Here is a 19,954-nt window from a genome sequence, read left to right as displayed (position 1 = left end):
ATTTATACAGATTATTCTGTTACTTCAAGCAGGTTCACTTATTGTGGAAGTGGAATGGAAAAATGCCATTATATTGGGGAAAAAATCTTTTTTATAAACTACACATACATACAAGATTATAAAATTACATTTTTGACCTTGTCTTTCCTCTCCCTTCCTCCCCTCTTCTCATCTTTACTTTTTACATAATGCTGGAATAAGAGCTCATTTTATTGGAACCAGTAACTGTTCAAGTAGAAGACCTGATGCTTTGTCAAGAGCTTTACTGAAAAGGATAAAACCAGATTTTACAGTAGTTACATGGCTCCACTTTCTACTGACCTATTCCTGAACTCTGAGTCAGTCAGGCAGGGAGTTGCATTCCCCAGAGATCAAATAGAAATATGCATAATCCATTAGATACTGTTTTTCAGTCATGTGTGGTATGATCGACAGTCCCTCACAACAAGGCATAATCTCCAAAAGTTTTGCTTTTTAGCAGGAAGGGTTTGGACAGTTTTTTGTTTATTTCTAAGAAATTGGATTGTGTGAGACATGGATGCATTCCTAACTTGGGGGTAAAAGTTGTGGTACACCTGGGATTTACGTGAACATAAGACCAAACCAAGGTACTACCTGAGTCGGCATGGAGGAGACAAACAGGATTTTAGCACTGTTTTGTTAACATGGGATTTAATGAAGGTTGGCTTATCCTAACTTGTACATCACAGTTTGCAAATCAGGATTTCTAAGAAAAGGCACAACTGCCAGCTGCAGTTTTTGCTGTATTCAGGGAATTTTCAAATTCGCTCTCTGATACGAATGCTTGCAAGGATTTTTGCCTCGGTATACTTAACAGGCTTCTCTACTCAGCTATCCAGTTGCACAAATCTTGTAGAAACTTGAGCTTTGTGAAAATATTTTTGACCCTTCTGTAGAATTTGTCTGGACAGTGAGTTCAAAACTATGGTAAACCTAGAGAGGAAAGGGAACAGTCATCACATTACTTCATCACCCTTATAAACAGTGGTAGGAAGACTACAGGGGCAGAAGAAGAACTGAATCTGGGGTCTGAAAGAAAGAACAGCATCAGATACCTCCAAGCTTGCTAGCTCAAATTAGTCCTCATCCAAGGAACAAAAGAGGATACAGGGAGACCCTCTCAGAGTTGAAAGAGGTAGGTAATTCTCTCCTAAAAAAAAAACCCAAAACACCCACTTCTGTCAAAAAATGCTGTACTGTTGAAATCTGAACTTTAAAAAACCAGTTCGACGTTGCCAAAATCTTGTTTAGAAAAAAAAAAGCAGGGAGGGTGATGAAAGAAGGGGAATGCGTTCCAACAACATCAAAGCATTCTCTTCTATGTTGTTAAAATATTTTTTTATCTTGAAACACAAACTTTTTGTGCTGACATATTTTTTTTTTGCATGACAGAAATAATTTTGAAAATTAAAAAAAAACCAATGCAATAGAAAACCCCCACAGAACTGAACACTGACCAAAACAGCTTCCTTTGCTACTCCACTGTCTAATTTCATTTCTCTGGAAAATTTCGGAACTTCAGGCCTTGTTCCAAAGTGGAACAAAACATGTTCTGAAATCACAAAATGCTTTGTGGAAAAGAACACTAACCCGCTGACAGAGCTATTGTTTGCAAATGCAGGTGGACCTCCAGAGAGAATCAGGAGGCCCCAGCCTTCTGCTGCACAAACTAGATAAGCTCATAAGGAACATGAGGAGAATCACTTCATTTGTTTCACTGCTTTCTGCATTGGAAGGAAAGAGAGAGGTTAGTTCTTTCCTAAGGACACCCTAGGGTATCACCAGAGATAGAAAGAAAAAAGAAGGAAAAAATTATTTATTGAGAAATCTTAATCTCTAAAAGTAAGTGAGAGGGAGGAAGGAGATGATTCTGATAAAATTCATATTAAAGGAAAAAAAAAAAAAAAAAAAAAAAAAAGCCAAACAAACAAAAAAATACCTCAACCCAACAAGAAAACCCCAAAAAACAGCAAAACAGCCAAGTATGAAAAACACTGTGCAATATTCCCTCTGTCCTGTTCCTGCCTGCACATTCTCCAGCCTATTCTGGACACGCACACTAGGGTGAGATTCTTCTCCCATTCTTTATCATTATAAAAAAATAATAAAAAGACATTTTTTTTTAGTTTTCAGATATTGAAGTTATTTGTATGCTACCCTCCAGCTGCCCCCAATACCATAGGCCAACTGCATAAGACACTGCGAGATTTTTAATTTCCCAGATGTGCTTATAGAAAGTATCAGCCAGGACAGCCAGATGATAACACAGCAGCTTCCAGGCAGTAGTTTTCCACTTATGGTTTGCAAAACTCTAGAGGCATGTAGTATACACACAGGGAGTCCGCGGAAGGTAAGAAAAATCAGTCAGTTCATTTGTGCCATGAACATTGGAGAGGCGATTCTATAAAAGATTCAACACTTGAACACTAAACTCTACACCAATAAGTAGAAAATAAAGGATTTCATTCTTGAATAAAGACTGGTTTCTTCAACCTTTCCAGAAACATTAGGGATGTAAAAGAAGCTTTTCAGGATTTCAGATGTGAAATACTAAACAAAACGAAAGGAAGAAAAAACCCACCATCCTCCAACTGTTCCTACTAAAACACAACTGTTAGTTGTTACTGTTGCCTGCTCTAGTTTTATAGTAACAAGAGTATTTATATGAAGGAGGATGTTTAAAAGCCTGCAGTCTTCTTCCCACTTGCATAATTCAGCCATCAGCGCCGGTGAAACCAGGGTTACAGTAAAAATAAAAGTTACTGTAACTTTTCCTCTGGCATCCCAGCTCAAAAAGTAACACTCAGGGCTTTCTAAGAAAAGAAACTTCATGTTACAAAGAGCTTTCAAAGCTATGATGGATGAGCCGCAGGCCAAAGCTCTGAGTGCCGCTCTGCCGTCAGTGTTCATGCAATCACAGTATGTTTGTCCAAGCTCCAGCTGCTGATCATATCTGGCCAGCGACTCAAACGCACAGACACCTGAGCTAAGAATGTGTCCAATTATCCAGTGACAGATGGTCTTTCCCGGGCTACCCTTACCTCGCGTAATTCCAGCCTCTGAGCGACAGCTTCCAGGCACTCCTGCCCCGTGCTCTCCACGGACAGGGTGCACTCGATCACGTTGCTGTCCAGCAGACGGATCCTGGTCACAAAGCAGTTCTTGCTCAAGACATTGTAGCGCCTGGTCCGCCGCAGTTTCAGCCCGAAAGGCATGGCTGAAGGCCTGCAGGGTCGCCCCTTCCCCGGGCTCTTCCCAGAGCTATCAGCACGCTTGTCGACTCGCCTCGAAGGCTTCTTCAGCTGGCACTACTCTCCTCCAGAAATGGAGGTAGCTGTCCATTCCTGGGGCGAGCTCCAAGGGGTTCCTGAAAAATACACACGAGTAAGTAGTCTGAAGCGTTAAACAAGATGTTCCTGAGGTTCAGTGGGAAAGAAAAATGTTTAAGAGTCACGTTTAAAACCATAAAATAAACACCTCCACGCACAGGATTGCCAGGCGTTTAGCACATATCCCAAATGAATACCTTATACAACAAATCTTCCGAAATGCTGTTTTGGCGCTGAATTTAAAGCACGGATTTAATTGCAAAGCCGTTCTTTGAGAGGCTCAGTACAAACAGCAACTCTACAGGGCACTCATCCAGAGGTGCTAACTCTCCCACCATTACCCCCACCACAGGGGTCTATAACATAATCTTCGAGTTTTCATGCCCTCGGGCCAGCTTTGAAAACCAGTTTCAGAAGCTAAGGAATAGAGGCATTGAAAAGAGGTGAGATCTTGAAAGAAGAAAAGCTGGCTGCAGTCCGCAGGAAATGCAGGCACTCAGCACCTCCGAAAAAAAAATCAAACCTAAAATATGCATGTGAAAAGCAAGAATCATCCCAGCCATTTCAGAGGAGCCTCCTCTGAGGCAATCCCTCGCATTTTGCTTGGCTTCCAGCTCCAAAGCAATTCGCAGCCCACCCTTCTGGGCGGAATGAGTAAACGGCAGGAACGCGGCTGCCAGAGACCGGGGCAACACCGAGTGGGAGGAAGAGAACACATCTTCTAGATACTGTTTCTAACTAGTACTCCTAAAATTTATCAGGGACATATGCAACTGCTGAGCCAAAACACAAAGTAGATGGGAGAACTAGAGATACAGATGTAATGAAGTTATGATCCTCAGCAGCAAGAGCCGCTTCTCTTAAAGCGAAACAAACCAAAAAAGTTCAGTTAAGGGCAGGTTGAAGCTAAACTAAAACAAAGCATTTGCACTGACACAACCAGCTCTAAAATGCCACTTTCCGTGTACTGAGAGGAATGAAGCAAATAGCAAATTACTTGCTACCAGGTCTTCCTGGTTTTGTTTGAATATTCTGGAGCAAAAAGTAGAGGAACACTAATGGTGGCATTTAAGAGTGTCTTTCTCTTAACCAATAGTACTGCAAATGAAAAACTAGATCCCACTTCCTTACTTCTTAAGAGAAGCAAGGGAAGGCACTGCCAGCAGAGTACGCATCATTTGAATGCATCAGCTGAGTGTGACATTTCAAATAGAGAGTACATTGCCCACACATATCCCTTGGCACAGAACTGCATGAATCAGTTATTTCCGATTTTTACTGATTTAGTTGCTATGGAGATTATTAAAAGCTGTCCGATTGACTACAGTGTTTTATCATCACACTAGAAAAATAACTATCACATTTTTACACAAAGTGTACTTTCCAAAGCCAGTATAACTTGACATTTCTTAGGGAGTTAGAGCAACACAAACAAAACAAGTTTAGAAAAAGCCCCACACAAACAGAAAACCACTGGTTGGGTGGGTGACTAGACTGGTAGTCTACCAGCATCACCAGAGAGAAACCTAGAGACTGAGAAGCAACACTGCAACTTGACTGAAATGCAAACAAACCTATCAAATTAGCTGCTGTGGTTTAATCTCCCATTTTTAGCTTTCATGGGAACAGACATAATGTATTGTTTTCACATAATTGCATGAGAGTGCAGTTACACCTTGCATGCTCTAACATCAGGAGCCATCAAAGACATATAAACTCATCCTCACAACACTCTGAGGCAGAGACGTGTTACCCAAGAGTCACAGAAAAGGAATTGAAGCAAACATTCACCAGCTTGTCCAACACTGCTCAGGAGAATGGCCACAGACCTAAACCATGCAGGACAGGCTACTGCTCTACCCCCTGGCCAACTACTTGCCAAGTACCTTGCTGAGCAACCTATCTGAAACTACTGCCTGAATCTGAAAAGTGGGAAGAATGAAAGGAAATTACGGAGAGGGAAGGGTGTGGAGGGCTACATCTTATCAAGAGCAACATTTTTGTTCAGCCTCTGGCTTCAGATTATTTCAAGCTGGACACATGGATAGTTCTAGCTAGCCAATTCAACTTCAAAATAAAGACTTTTATTGTTCATTAATGTTAGTTGCACACATTTCCTTGCAGAGCATGAACCATTCTCTGTACAGTAATTATACAGTTAGCAGTAGCCTAAAGATGAAATCAATGTTAGTTTAAAAAACCCAAGTGTTTGGCCTTGCTGAACAGGTACAGCTACAGCAGCACAAGCCATCCCAGAAGGCGTGTGCATCAACACGCTGCTCTGGAATGAACCACCAGCTCCTGTATACCAGAAATGTCAGCATGGATTGGGCATTAATTGCCCTAAGTTGTATCATACACTCAGGTAAACAAGCCCAGTATTTCCCTTGCTTTTCAAAAGCAGTAAAGGAACAGGAGTTTTCCCTTAATTCTGCTGAGGACAATCAGCCAGCACCATTTTCTCAAGGCGCAGATGCACAAATGTGTTAATGGATGCACTTTGTGTAATACGGATTGGGTTACTTTTTCATTTAACTTAAATATATACATGAATGCCCAATGACATCTCTCTCACATGGAAGGTCACACTTAAACTAGTTTCCAGTTAAAGAAATAAATGGGATGACAAGGCTGGAATGACTTAGAAACAGCTCAGATTGGCCCAGCCTGTAAAAACTATTAATTTTCAAATCAATGCAAGTGTCTGAGTTTTCTGTTTACACATATTCTGATGGCTGACCAACTTCTCACTGGGTTTTCTGCTAAGGTTCTAAGTAAGATCTCAAAGACCAGTCACTTACAGGCACTTAAAGGTAAACTAGGTTCTTCAATGTTTGCATCAAGAAACATGAATTTTAAAAGCATCAAGAGCATGAATTTTTACTCATGGTTATTTTGCAAATAATTGAAAAAAAGATGCCATAGAGAGACAGAAATGTTTTGGTCTTCCAAATGAAGGATTATTCCATTACCAGATCTCCTTTCCCCATTTAAAGTTGCCTGAGAGAAGCAATGTGCCTAACAAAGTCATCCCAACTGTGCAGGCATTCACAACACTCCCCTCCTCAAACTCACACTTCCACTTGAAACAAAACCAAAGCAGTGAAATTAATGCAAGCTTATAAACAGCTTATCAGCTAACTATGAACATGTTCTAATGTTAACAAAGGATTTCTATTAAGAGTATTTCAGGTGTGAAAGGGATACACAACATCTTTTAAACTGACATTTTCAATTAAGAATTTACTTTTCTGAAATAGAAATTACACTGGGCTCCTTTGGGTACTTACTGTCTTTTTTTTTTTTTTTTGTATCAATTGCTCTCTGCAAATTAAGCTCATTCTAAGATGTATGCTGAATTAAACAAGGTTCTTAGAGCATAAGCTTTGGAATTTAAACATTCTGCTAAGTGGAAATTCCTTATGTTTAAAGCACCTACTTTGTAGGCCTACAAAACACACACAAAAGCTTAAAATACTTCTACTATTTCCCAGAAAACAGCTACTAAAAAAAAAAAGTATCCTAAATGCAGTTTCATCAATATGAAGACAAAGAGATACAATATCTTTGTGAATTCCTGATAAAACTTAATACACCCCTACTTCATCGGACCAAGCAAAAACTGAACAATGAGACAGTTCCTTTGCTATCAGACATTGGAATCAGACTTTTATGGCATTTACTTGAAAAAGCCATATGGAAAAGTCAGTGGCTGTGGAATGGGGAAGACCAAAAATGGAAAAACAGAATAAAGAATGAAAACAAATTTCAAATTTGACACAGAATTAAACTAAACCTTTAATCCACAATCTCATGCCAAGCACAACACAAGTTCTCCTAAGAGGCCTCACTAGCAAAAAGCTTAAAGAAAGCCACGTACAGCTCAGCTCAAGACACTTTTACCAATCTCTTTCTCTACTTGTGACCAACGAGAAACATCTCTATTTGCCTAGAAGCCTTTAGCAGCACACTGTCCTTGCAAAGGCAGCAGACACAGAGGTATGCATCTCTCCAACTATATTTGATTCCTCCACAGCACCACTGCATCCTGAAAGGGCAGAGAGGAGTTGTCCTTGATCATTGAAAAAAATCCTTCTCTGTACAGAAGAGGTTTCAAGAAGTACCGTTCCCCCAGTGTTCAATCACAGAATACTGCTGCTCATATGCCAAAAGTTAGGAGGGAAAAAAGGCATAACTCATACAACCAGGGATATCTTGCAAGCACAATGCTGGGGACCAAACAAACATCTTCAAGATGACACAGCTATAATAGTTTAGGGAGGAAAAGGCTAATCCATTAGTGCTAACTACCTATTAGTGATATTAGCAACTGTCCTTCACTGGCCAATCCTGCATGAAGAACTAGGTCAGATTAACACTGTGATATGCAGCATAAAACTGTTTCTGATTTTTAAGAAAACTTTGTTAGCTTCTGCATAAAATAGAAACTCTCCCTATGAATTTAAATTACCTGATGCAGAAAAAAAATTGTGCTTTTCCAAACCAGTAATTTTCTTGGCTTTTTGTTTTATGAGACATTATAGTGAAACCAGGTCAAACCACTACTACACAAAAAGTAAATGAAATAACATTTTACACGTTTTCCAAACCTAAAACCAAAAGAATCTGGAAATACAAAAAATTCTTCCTTAGCTCTCCCAAAGTCAGCTGGGGCTGGCAAAATTTTTAAAAGACAAACTGAAGGGACCAATTCAAGGACCAAGGGAGGCTGAGCTGATTGATGTGTCATGAGGAAGGGGCCATATGGCAGAAGCTGTTTTGTGAGGTGAAGGGCACTGCTCCAGTCACTGTGCATTCTCCTGCTTTCTTAAATTTATTTAAAGGCCAGAAGTGAAGAAAAGCTTATAAATAATTAAGGCAAGTATAACTCTCAGGACATTTCCAAGTACGTGACTCTCTCCTCTATTCCAGACAACAGGTACAGACAGTACTACATTCAAAGGACCATAAAAAAAGAATAAATATCATCTGATTTGAAATGCACTTAAAGCAGAACGCTTTCCTTCACTTTGTTTGCTTTTTGTACGTAATTTCTGAAACTCCAGGAAGAGAGCAATTATGTCAAACTGCAGCCTGTATTTACCAACAGAGCCTGGCAGCCCTCCAGCATTCCTGGCACTGCAGGAGCAGCAGCACACCTAACTGAAGTATGTAACCCTGGGCTGGGCAGAGACCGCAGCATGGCACAGCAGCTGCAAGTGGTGTGCTGGCCTGCAGTTTGAGGGAAGAGTAAAAATAACAGTGCATGGGAGACGAGGTCTGACACAATCCATTTCTATCTAGCCGAGTTGTCTAGAGGAAGAGATCTCTCTCCCTGTGAAACAGTTTTCTCTCCCTCGAGTGCTCTCATGGAAGAGTGTCATGCAGTTAGAGGATAGCAAGGAACATTTCTGTGCCTAACAAGGTGTCTGTATCCCACCCAGTTAAGGGTAGAAGTCCCATAAAGCCTGATAAACTCTCAGGAGTCAAATTCATCTCTGGACAGATGAAAGGGGGTTTAAACCCTTACATAATAACAAGTCTTCTGCTGCACAGCCACTGTCTTCAACCACTTGTTTATACAGTCCCTGGCGAGACATAGGCCTCATCCTCAGGCATTTAAATCCCCTTAAAAATTCTTGCAGGCAGGAATTTAAATATTTCTCTAATCCAAACAGTAATAAAACTATTAACACTCTCACCTCTACATTCTGGAAAAGGAGTCAAATTACAATTTCATTTAATTTTTAAAACCAATATTCTATGCAAAACTTTTAGAGTCTGTAAGTATCTGGAGATCCCATACCCATGTGCACAAACAGATGCCAAGGCTTCTCCAGGACGCTGAACTCAGAAGACAACTGCTACTGTTACTACTACTGTGAGTCATCAGACAATACACAGCAGCCAAACATCAAAAAAACATCTCTGTTAGCACTTTTACTTTCCCAATCCAATCACAGCTTTCCCTTTTCCAGGAAAACTTGCTTTCTCCATCAGATCCACCACTGCTTTTTTTTTTTTTTTTTAACAGATCTTATTTGATCTAAATTGTGTGTTTTCACTGTATCCAACTTGGTCAGCTTCTGGTTTCAGTAGTCCAAATAAAACATCTAAAGAGATTTAAATAAAGTGAAAATAACTTCAGTTCAAGCCAGTTAGAATTCTGCCCTTTCTGCTCCTTTGTGGCAGTACCCAAGAGAGTATATACTCAATAATTCTGAAGCATGTAGAGATTAGTACATGCACCATTTGTTATTCCCTCCTCTCTCCCCTGATAAAGTAGCACACTTTTGGTGTAAACACGCCCTTTTTGTGTATCCACAGAACTATGTGGTTTTGTGCGTACAAATCTGTCACGCAACGGCTAAGTCCTCTTCTGTGACAAGATCCACAGGTAACAAGTATTTCTATAGGTTCTAGTAAGTCTGTGACCAACAGAGTTCCCATCACAGACAAGATGTGAACTTTCCAAACTGCAAATTAGCACCTTATCCATTATTTCCTTACTTATCACTCCAGAATACCCACCCCAATGGTCTTTCTAAGGCAGCTACTGATGGAGGGCTCTTTTTGAGGTAGTCTAAGCATTCAATAGGAATAATATCTGCATAAAGTGACAAATCCACATGACGCTTGCATTGCCATTGTGATCAGTTTTAGTCCACATCATATCAGTAACGAAGGTGGAGTTACCACTGCCCCTTCGTGTTCTAAAGATAAAAAATAAAACAAAAGCAACCTACCAAATCAAAATGCCAGACTCCAGTACTTTTCCCTTCCAAAGAGGAAATGCTGCCTGTCCATGCCAGGTGTCTGCAGCAGCTCCACCTCTCTGTCATGGCAGGGTTTAAGTCTGCAGGGTACAGCAGTTAACCATTTACAACCCTCTCACACCTTGGCTATGTTATTGCAAGACCTCAAATTAGACACAGCCAAGAGCCTGGCTGGCACCTGTCCAAGGATGCAGTTTTGTACCTGAGGCAATCTCATTTAAAAGCTCCCTTCTGCCAGGAATGGAGAGAGGTCCTGATCTCTTCTCCCTCCCTTAATTCCAGAGCACATTACAACTTGTCTTGTGCCAGCTCTGAAAATCTGCTGGAACCTCCTCCTGTTTTAGCCACTTCACCTCCCTAACTTAGTAAGAGAGCATGATCCTTTTCAGCTTGGTTAGTGAGTTTAGATAGCCCACAGCAGAGCTCAGAGTGAGTAGCTCATCTGGCAGAGGGAAAAAAAGAACCACACAGCTCAGAGAAGGAAATATAAGAGCAATTTTGCCTTAATTGACAGCAGTTGGTCAGGTCAGGAGAGCAGTTTGTGAAATCACGGCTCAAGGAGGGTTCCTGGTCTCAGCAAGCAAAGGAACTCCCCAGAAAACAACCCCATTATTTGTGTATTACAAAGCTATGTTGGAATCAAAATTGCTTTATTTGAAATAACCAGCTGATTCAAATAGCGCTCCTTTTTTTTTTTTTTTTTTTTTTTGTTCCCCCACTCCAAAATACAGCATAAGAGGATTTAATATTACAACATCTTGATGTGTTATGTTTTGTACATGGGACAAGCCATTCAGAAGAGGAGAAGCAAGACCAAGACCAGCATTCTGGTATCTTGGCATATCTTTCTTTTAGACCTGGTACAAAAACTGGTCTCTAAGTGCCACCCCCTTCAGAAAAGGCACAAGGTCCTGCAGCCTAAATTTTAACTGAACTCTTCCTAGCAATCAAAGATCAGGAAAGCCTAACCATTATTGTAAGGGTCAACTATTTAAAATCCATTATAATCAAGTGACTTAAAAATGCCTGAGAATATTTGGCAGGATTCTTCACCTTTTGTCCTTATTTTACCCCTACTAGCTACAATCAGTAGCAACATAGTATTGGTGCCATTTACTTTCTTTCCCTCCCAGTTAGCTAGCTTTCTAAAGGTTTGCAACTCCTTCCGACTTTCTGGAGCTACAGTGAGTTTTAAAGGGTTACATTTCCTGCCAAATGTGACTGATGGGCATGCAAAAACATTATAAAAACAATGAATGATACTCTTAGTAAAAACCACAGAAAAACTTCTTACAGCATGTTTCATTATTCTCTCATGTTACAAAGGAAGACATGAGTAAAACTAACAAGCTCTGAACACAGGATAATGTGAAGAGCAGAATCAATAGCTCCAAGAGATCCAAGTATCAGATAGGGAGTAAAGTTATATGCCCCAGAGCATTCTCCCTAGTTAAACATCCCCTAGCACAAACTGCTGCCAGTTGGTGTATAATTTTAAATAATGCAATAAAAACTTATTTTTTTAAAAAAAGACACAAAAGTTCAAACATCACCTGTCCTGCTTTAATGAGAAGATATCTATCCTCAAGAGGTGGCTGTAGCTTCACGTCTGTACTGGGATTTTGGGGGAGCAGTTACAAGAGAGCACTTGGAGATTAGGAAGCAAATAGCCACACAGCTCATGAGACTGAAAGATCTGTCTGCAGCTCATTACATGTCTCTGGTGTCGGAGACTGGAAGCTGCCTACCTGGACTCACACGATGCTGCTCTTAACTGAGATCCTGCTGGGAAGGTGTGCCACTGCAGTAAAATATGGTTTTATGCATTTAAGTAGGGTGTGATATTTCTGCTCCTGCCTTTCTTCTGATGTTAAAATGGCTTATACAAGTGTATTTTTATGATTTCTGCTTAGTGTGGTAGTAGTGTAGAACCTTCAATTCTTCTTCATTTTTTTAAATATATATATATCTATCTATGTATGGAAGATTGTATAGTATTTTAAATAAACAGAAACTGGGAAATCCTGGTCCTGCAGATTTCCAAAATATATCACATTACCTCCAACACTTGCAAAAGTCAGAAAGGTATTTATTTATCAAATATGGAGGCTGCAACATATTGATTCCTTTGCCACCAGGAAAGAAAATATTTTCTTAATATGTACAACTGGGAGAGAGGGGAAAGATCAACAAGAAGCACTGAATTTGCAACAACTCAAATGTTAACAATGTGGTGGCCATTCTGAACTGCCAACCTGCCCTTCTCCTTACAGGAACAAAATCTAGTCATGCTCCCACTGATGTTAGTAACAGGACTGGTACCAAGTGAAGCAAGACCTGTGCCTGCAGACTTGCAGTAATAACAAAACTTTATTCAGTTTCTTCAAGTTTAAAACAATGGTCTACTCTCCTGGAGAGGCTCAATTAGTCGCATTCACATATTAGGTAATGAACAGAGATAATGCAACGGAGGAGAAGTGGCCTAAGGTAAGCAATGAGAGCCAAGCGTGATAGGGTGAAGAAAAAAGAGAAGAGGGAGAAAGAAAGAAAAATGAAGTTTAAAAAGCATACACACTGTCAATCCCAAACCACAACCAGGCATATTTAGTTACATAAGTAGATACTTCACACAAGACTGTAACATGAACTTTTAAATTTGCAAGGAAAAAAGCATCTCCACTACTTAATGCATTAAAACATCAATGCTACGAAATGCTGAAAAAATTCCTTCAAGTTGTATCAAAGGAGGATTATATTGTGGGCACATGCATGAAGAAAACCAATCTATTCTTTACTGAATATAGGCCTTGATGTAAATCACACTGCCATAGCCTGTGAATAACTGCATTTGTTTCGACAGCAAAACACCTCATCTGAAATACAGAATAGCTGCCGGAAATGAGCTAATGGTACTTTTCTTTCTGTATTAAAGGATTATTTTCCAGTGCCCACTGTGTGGGCTTAAACACTAGACTGAAACAGTCAAAATACTTAGAAGTAAGATTTATGGCTAAAGAGGGGGAGGCTAGGGGGGAACCTTCTTTGAAGTGGCTGACTTCTTTGACCAGTGTCTCAGAATTACAAGGCTACAAAAGACCCCCTCTCTGTGAGCAGCCCCCTACATTCTTCCTTCATCTCTCTGGCAGATCATATTGATAAACACAATTTGAAAACAATTACCTGGGAATCACAGTGCTGGACAGAACACAGTAACTGAGATACTATGAACAACAAATGTCTTTTTATTTTCTAATAGTTTATAACACCTCAAACACTATCCATCAGACATCAACGTTAATCCTTCAGCACTACTGTTTTTCAAAAGGTTTCAAATGAGCTTGAAAGAAAAATCAGGAGTTTACTTTCATAGTATTCCAAAAAGTGTTGCTAATTAAATTGATACAGGAAGAAATTGTACCAACTGGAACCCCATATTCTTTCATTGCACAAAAGTAAAATTTTCCTTTTTTAGCTGCAGCAGTGCTAGAATAGATTTGTTTAGACTGGCTGCTTATTTTCTCTAACATATTATTTGTCATTAATTCTACTCAAGAGAACAGCTTTGCACTGAAGGCTAGTATATCTGTATTAGTTTTGGAGTGCAAAATACGTGCTTCAGCTTTATAGACAAACCCACCATGATAAATTCTAAAAGCTGTGGCATGCCATTCTTTCTTCACCTTTCCAAACAGTACTTTGACAATCACTTTACAACCTTTCACCATAAGTCTGCATAAAACACTCACCCTTTAACATATGGTGATAGCTTTATTTGGAATCATATCTGAGGTTATCAGCTTTTAATGAGATTATAGCCTGATCCTTGTTAACCACCCCTGTTAGAGAAAGTAGTTGCTTTGAAACACTTCAGAGTGAAAAACCGCATTGCAGAAAGTTTTACTTTGTCATGAGCTGAAAAGAAATTCCTCTTTAAAATAAATCATCTCTATTCTTTCTCAGATTAATCCATTTTTATGCTAACATTTTAGCATACAATTGGAGCAATAAAGGTCAAAATTGACTTGTGAGCTCATGACCTCTGTAACTCTTGTAGTAGACTTTGTATATTAAAATTAAGACTTCGTTTATTAGAATGGAGAGAGACAAAAACCATCAAAACAGAACATAAACATTTTCTTGTTTTGCAATTCTTTACAAGCAACTTCACTTTGAAACACAGGAGTTAGCCTGACTTTTAGTTTTCAAGTGACAAGCAGCAAGGTTAGTCTAAATTTAAATTGCACAATTTATTAAAATAGCCTAGATCTAAGCACAGCCTGCACTAAATCAAAACACCTTCTATACAACCACAGGTAGGTGTATTTGCTGCGTGTTCATATCAAAGTGGCACAAATAGGCCTTTGATCCACTGGATCCACTGCAGTGGCCATTGAAGTTCTGCAGGCAAAGAAAAATACTATATATAGGTTGTGTAAGTTTATTTTCTTCTAAGTACAAAACCTAAACACCAAAAGAGAAGAAGGTGGAGTAAAATAAATAACAATTAAACAGTTTCTCTGTATGCATCAGGTTATCTTATTTGTTATCACACAACTGGACTCACAGAAGTCTAAGGTGAGAAGGCATCCCTTAAGACTTAAACTCAGTTTAACACAAAGAGAATCAAGAGAAGAAACAACAAACAAAAATAAAAAGTGGAGAAAGCCCATATGGTCCAGCCCTCCCTGTAATCCTGTCTCTGGTTAGCAAGTTGGAAGCATTTAATTTCTCTGACTTGAAGCCTGATATTCACATTCCTCTGTGGCTTAATGTAGACATGGACTACACACAGCCATTGTCAAGCCCTGTGTTGTGTTAGCAAGCACAGAGACTGGCATTATGATTTCACTCATATCTTAAAGGAGCTAAATGATTTAGCACAGCAAGCCCACAAACTGCAAGAGGGATAGCAAGAAACCTTATATTCCCATCCACTTGGAAGAAAAAAGAAATTAAATTTCTTAATTCCTAGTCCTGCTGTAAAGTAGGCAATGCTGTGTGGATGTAGTGATTGTCTTTACCAAAAGTAAATAAAATCTGTCCTTGGCAGTTATGAAGACACTCAAGCCTTATGAAGTGCTGTTAAGTGTGGCCACCACATCTGGGAAATCAAACACACTGTACCAACACAGTGTGGGAGTGAGACAAGTCTCCAGCTTCATCCTTTCTAAAGCCTGTGCAGAGTGGCAACAGGCTGAACAGAAATGAAACAGCAAAGATGTGACACCAGTGTGCATTTAATTTAACAATTTACCACAAAGACAAGTCCATTCTAACACAAATTCCTATAATCATGGACTAGCAAGTTGCTGTGTGTGATGAAAAAGAGCGGACCAAACCATGTTATCTCACAGCAACATCTACTGCATATGAGACACCTGAGTCAGTGGGAAGGGAAAGGGAAATGCTCCCCACCAAGTGGCCACAGCACTGCAATTCCACCCAAGCTATTTATTTATTGCTGCTAAAGTTCAGCATTCCCATTTGCAGATTGTTCTGCATTTGCAGCAAAGTTCTGGGTCAAGCCTGCCAAGAATTAGCTGGCCTGCCTTTTCCATAAAATGATTAGCTGTGCTTTTGAAAGAGTTACTAAGGACCAAAGGGTCACAAGGTAATTATTTACAGAATGGATGCCAAGGATGAAGTGACAGATAAAGCCATTACACTGATCATGCAGAGTAAGAATGAGACATTCCTGCAATTTATTGTCTGTCACTGTGAAGTGTGATTCAGAGATAGCACCAGCTCTGCTCTTTCCTCTTTATATTGATAGACTATAATGACTCAAGACCTTAAATTCTCCATTTCCAACTTCATACTGGATCTATTAAAGAAGATAAAAAAAAGATGAAATCAAGCCCGCCACACAGTAGATAGACATGGTGAAGAGGTGATGTTGCCTTGCTCTGGTTTGGAAGGTAACCAGCCCAATTGTGACAGAAATGAAGTGTTCCATTTCAGCTAAATAAAAGCTGTGGTTGCAGTACAAACCACTGGCCTGCACTTGAGCATAAGGAGGTTTACAACCTACTCCTGTGGGAGGATGACTGGAGCCAGCACAGTTCGGCCACGACTCTCTAAGAGAGAACAGGATAGCTGGAAAAGAGTTTTAAGAATCCTTACGAAAGACAGAACAGCTCATATCTTCTCCAGCCACTCCCCACTGCAGAATACAGGACACTCAGTCCAGAAGCATTTTCAGTGCCTAAATATAACACAGGCATTCACATAGCATAAATAGGAGAATCCCTCTGAAGGGCTGTTTTCAAAACAACCTCTATTTTTCAGTAGGGCTAAAGTTCAAAGTCATATACTGGCATGTCAAATTCTGGCTGTCCTCCTAAGAAAAATTAATTTGTTATTATACGTGGCTATTTTTATGAAATTCCTGGAAACAAGAAACATTAACTGTGCTTAATTAATACTCGCACACCTTCATGTTTCTCTTAAGTCACAAGCCAAGAAGATTTGATGGAATATGAACATATCCTTATGGAATTTCATAACATCAGTTTTCATTGGCAACCATTGATTATATAACCCAAATGAAGCTGCTGGATTTTTTCAGTCTTTTTCCTAAGCTTTGATATATAAACTTGTTAAAGTAAAAGATAGCAGACCCTTAATATTACAGTTCATGCCAAAAATAATATGAAGCTATTAGAATCATAAAGCCTAGAATTCAATTAGAAAATGAATGCTGCAAAATATCCAAGAATAAGCATTATGATTTCAGGAAACAGTAAGCAAAAAAAGTGCAGTTTTGAATAAAAGTTAACCTGCTACTCATGATGAGCAAATTTCAAAATCCTTTGTATAATTTCTACACACTCCAGTAAACCAAACATTTTAACTGGCAGTAGGAAGTACTGTCAGATATATGTCTTCTGACAGTGACAAGGACAGCACCAAATCTACTATGATGTTTTCACAAGAGAAATTCAAAAAATAAACTAGTAGAGCCAAAAGACCAAGTTCATATTTCTGGAAGCTTCTTCAGGTCACTGGACTATATAAGAAAGACTCAAATAGCACCCCCTCACTACTATGACTTATGAAAGTACTCAGCCTGACACTAGGAAAAAAAACAGACACAAATTTTATTTAGTTAGTTTAAGTTAGAGTGAGAATTGAATTTGCAGATGTGGGGGAAAAACATCACTTTGTTATAAAGCGGAGAGAGAGTAAGGAGAAAAAAATAAAAGATTGGCAAAGATAAGCAAAGAACATAGAGAAAACATTTTTTTTCAGTGCAGATAGAAAAGGGAAAAAAACTTTCCAGTTGTTGGCCAATTTATGTAAGTTTTAAAAGTGTTCTGAAGAAGTAAAACAGTGAGTGGCATTATATTTCATATAATATACATAATTCAGAAGACCATTCTTCTAAATTCCTTTGCCTATTCAGACTGCATTATTTCCCACTGCAATCAAAGTTCATAATTTATATTTTTTTGCAGAGAGCCAGTAAAAAGCAACTCTAACTCATCTAACTTGTGTTTTAAACATAAAAAATGCACAAAAATCTGGGTCTTATATTACTGATCAAAAAGAAATCTAGGAACCACCCCAATCCTAATTTATGTTTTATCTCCTTCAGTAGAGAGGTCCAACATAACTACTCACCATCCATTCTCAAGAGTCAGGCTCATCCTTTAACATGCATTATTTACTGAAGACAACAGATGAGAGCTACTATACCATTCCATGAAAATAAGTTGACATTTTCATATTGCTATCATCTTGTACCTAACAGATGTGAGAACTACACATTTTTCTCATCTGTACACAAATTTTACAGCAGTTTCAGAAAGCCAGAAAGATGAATGATCGCATTCTGGAATCAAGCCTGCCTGTAACTCTAGACATCAAATAGCCTCCCAGTTTTTCACCTTGCTTTTCTTTGTGCATCTTAAGGGGTTCTAGAAAACAAAATTAACTACTTTCACAGACAAGAGAAATAATAATGTACTACATCATTTTCTCCCACTCCTACAGCTACCTGTGGAATCTTAAGATGCGAATGAGACAAGTTTATCTGTGATCTTGAGAAAAGAAGGGAGATGTTGAAGCAAGAACACCTAAATTGAATAATGGTCCACACAGCTGAGGAGGTTACAACAATTTCTTTCAGCTGGAGAAAGAAGACAGGAATTATATAAAAGCTCTCAAGTGGTATAAAAATAATGTGCCTTAGCTGTATGCCATACATAGGGTATAGGGCTTCCCTTCACAGGGTGGTACCCTGTATACCACACAATGAAAGCAGAGGAAGACTCTGGCTATGGACCAGTGTATCAGTATAAATGTGTTTTTATAAGTATTATAATGTATTTTATATAAGTATTATAAATATTTTATAAGTATTGTGTTCCTTCTACAGAACTAAGAGTGAAATACCCCATATGACATTTTATTCTCCTGCAAACGAAGAATACAACATGCAGACTTCCTGTAGTGGGACACACTTTTCCATGTTCAATTTAAACTGCCAGGTTTAAATGGAGAAAAATATTGTATGTATCCATGGATATCTAATTTTAGAAAGACAAACAATTCTCCTGCTCCAGCACCAGAGGGGAAAAATGGTAAGAAAGAAATAGTTGTTGCAAGTCTTACGGAAAGGAGCTATGACAGTATGAGACATGCAGAAAACGTATAAGGACTGGGTTGGGCAAGTGCCGATGAGGAAAACAAAGCTTTTGTGGGCTCTGCATCTGAAATGGACAGACTACAGTTAAAGCCATCACACCTTACTGACAGTTTGACACATTACTTATTCTCCAGTGGAAAAACTTTGGGAAGGTTGATGTTTTCAGAGCCTTTGCAGCCATTGTCAAGCCCTGTGTCATGTTAGCAAGCACAGAGACTGGCATTATGATGGCTCCATAAAAGCAACTTTAATGTCTGCTTGCAACTTATACACTTTATTTTCCAAAGTTGTTGTAGTTTTGGCTTACAGAATTTGGCCAGAATCCTTCAGAAATTCAACTGGGCAATTCTTCTTCGTATAATCTGAAGTAGATAGAGATAGAGAGATAGACAGTTTTATTGCATGCAAGCACATATTCATCACATACTATAGTTCTTGCTACTACAAAACAGTAAAAGCCAGTATGTGAAATGTAGAGAAATGTTAAGAAAAATATTTATGCTCAAAGAGAAGCAGTGTGCTTTAATGAAGAGGCAAAACAACAAAGGAAAGCATTTAAAAAGAGAAAACAGATAAAACCCCTGGATGTTATGGGTTCTGTAGCAAAAGGCCAGAGTCTCCTTACAAATGGAGTGCCATTTCTGTAAAATTCATGTTAAAACCAAGATATGGCAAAGTCCCTGTATTTACCTTAGGTATCTGCTAAAGGTAACAGCCATCTCTGAGGTAAAACTCACTAGTTTCCAGAAAAATGTGTTCCTCAGAATTATAAACTGTCTAATTAGCAACTGAGTTAGCTAGCTAGTTTCAATTATGAGCAAGCACTTTAATTAAGATATACCTTCAGGTTGTATTATGCAATTTATAGAACACTTTCATTCTTTAAATATACTGTTAACTAGGATCCATGAAAACAAGTATTGCTATCTCACCTTCAGAATTGAAGCCTGCCTTGAATTTCAGATTTTTTGGTCCAGAACTAGTGGACAAAAGCTTACCAGTCCTCAAGGCATACTGAATCCTATTTAAACTTTCCAAGTCACCTGAGCTTAAAAATTACATTTGTTTTCTTTCCCCAGCTCTTGCTCACAGAAACTCCCCACATGATTGTACTAATCAGAAATCAAATTTGCAGTCTTGGACTGATCTTAAATGCTTGGTTTTGTTTGTTAATGACA

General features: G+C 38.9%; 1 protein-coding gene across 3 annotated transcripts in view; it reads right to left on the bottom strand.

The window, feature by feature from the left end:
- Positions 1-19,954, bottom strand: part of PTPN14 (protein tyrosine phosphatase non-receptor type 14) — a 110,319-nt gene that overhangs the window by 67,821 nt on the left and 22,544 nt on the right. For 2 of the 3 annotated variants that reach the window (XM_015622330.1, XM_015622332.3), the window contains exon 2: positions 3,063-3,388. In XM_015622330.1, the coding sequence (XP_015477816.1) occupies positions 3,063-3,236 (174 nt within the window). In that variant the 5' untranslated portion in view covers positions 3,237-3,388. Of the gene's footprint in view, positions 1-3,062; positions 3,389-3,547; positions 3,892-19,954 lie in introns of those variants that run through there. The other variant, XM_015622331.3, reaches the window with a different exon arrangement.

This window comes from Parus major, chromosome 3, assembly GCF_001522545.3.
Source record: "Parus major isolate Abel chromosome 3, Parus_major1.1, whole genome shotgun sequence".
NCBI classification, from domain to species: domain Eukaryota; kingdom Metazoa; phylum Chordata; class Aves; order Passeriformes; family Paridae; genus Parus; species Parus major.
This window is presented reverse-complemented; position numbering and strand designations above follow the sequence as displayed.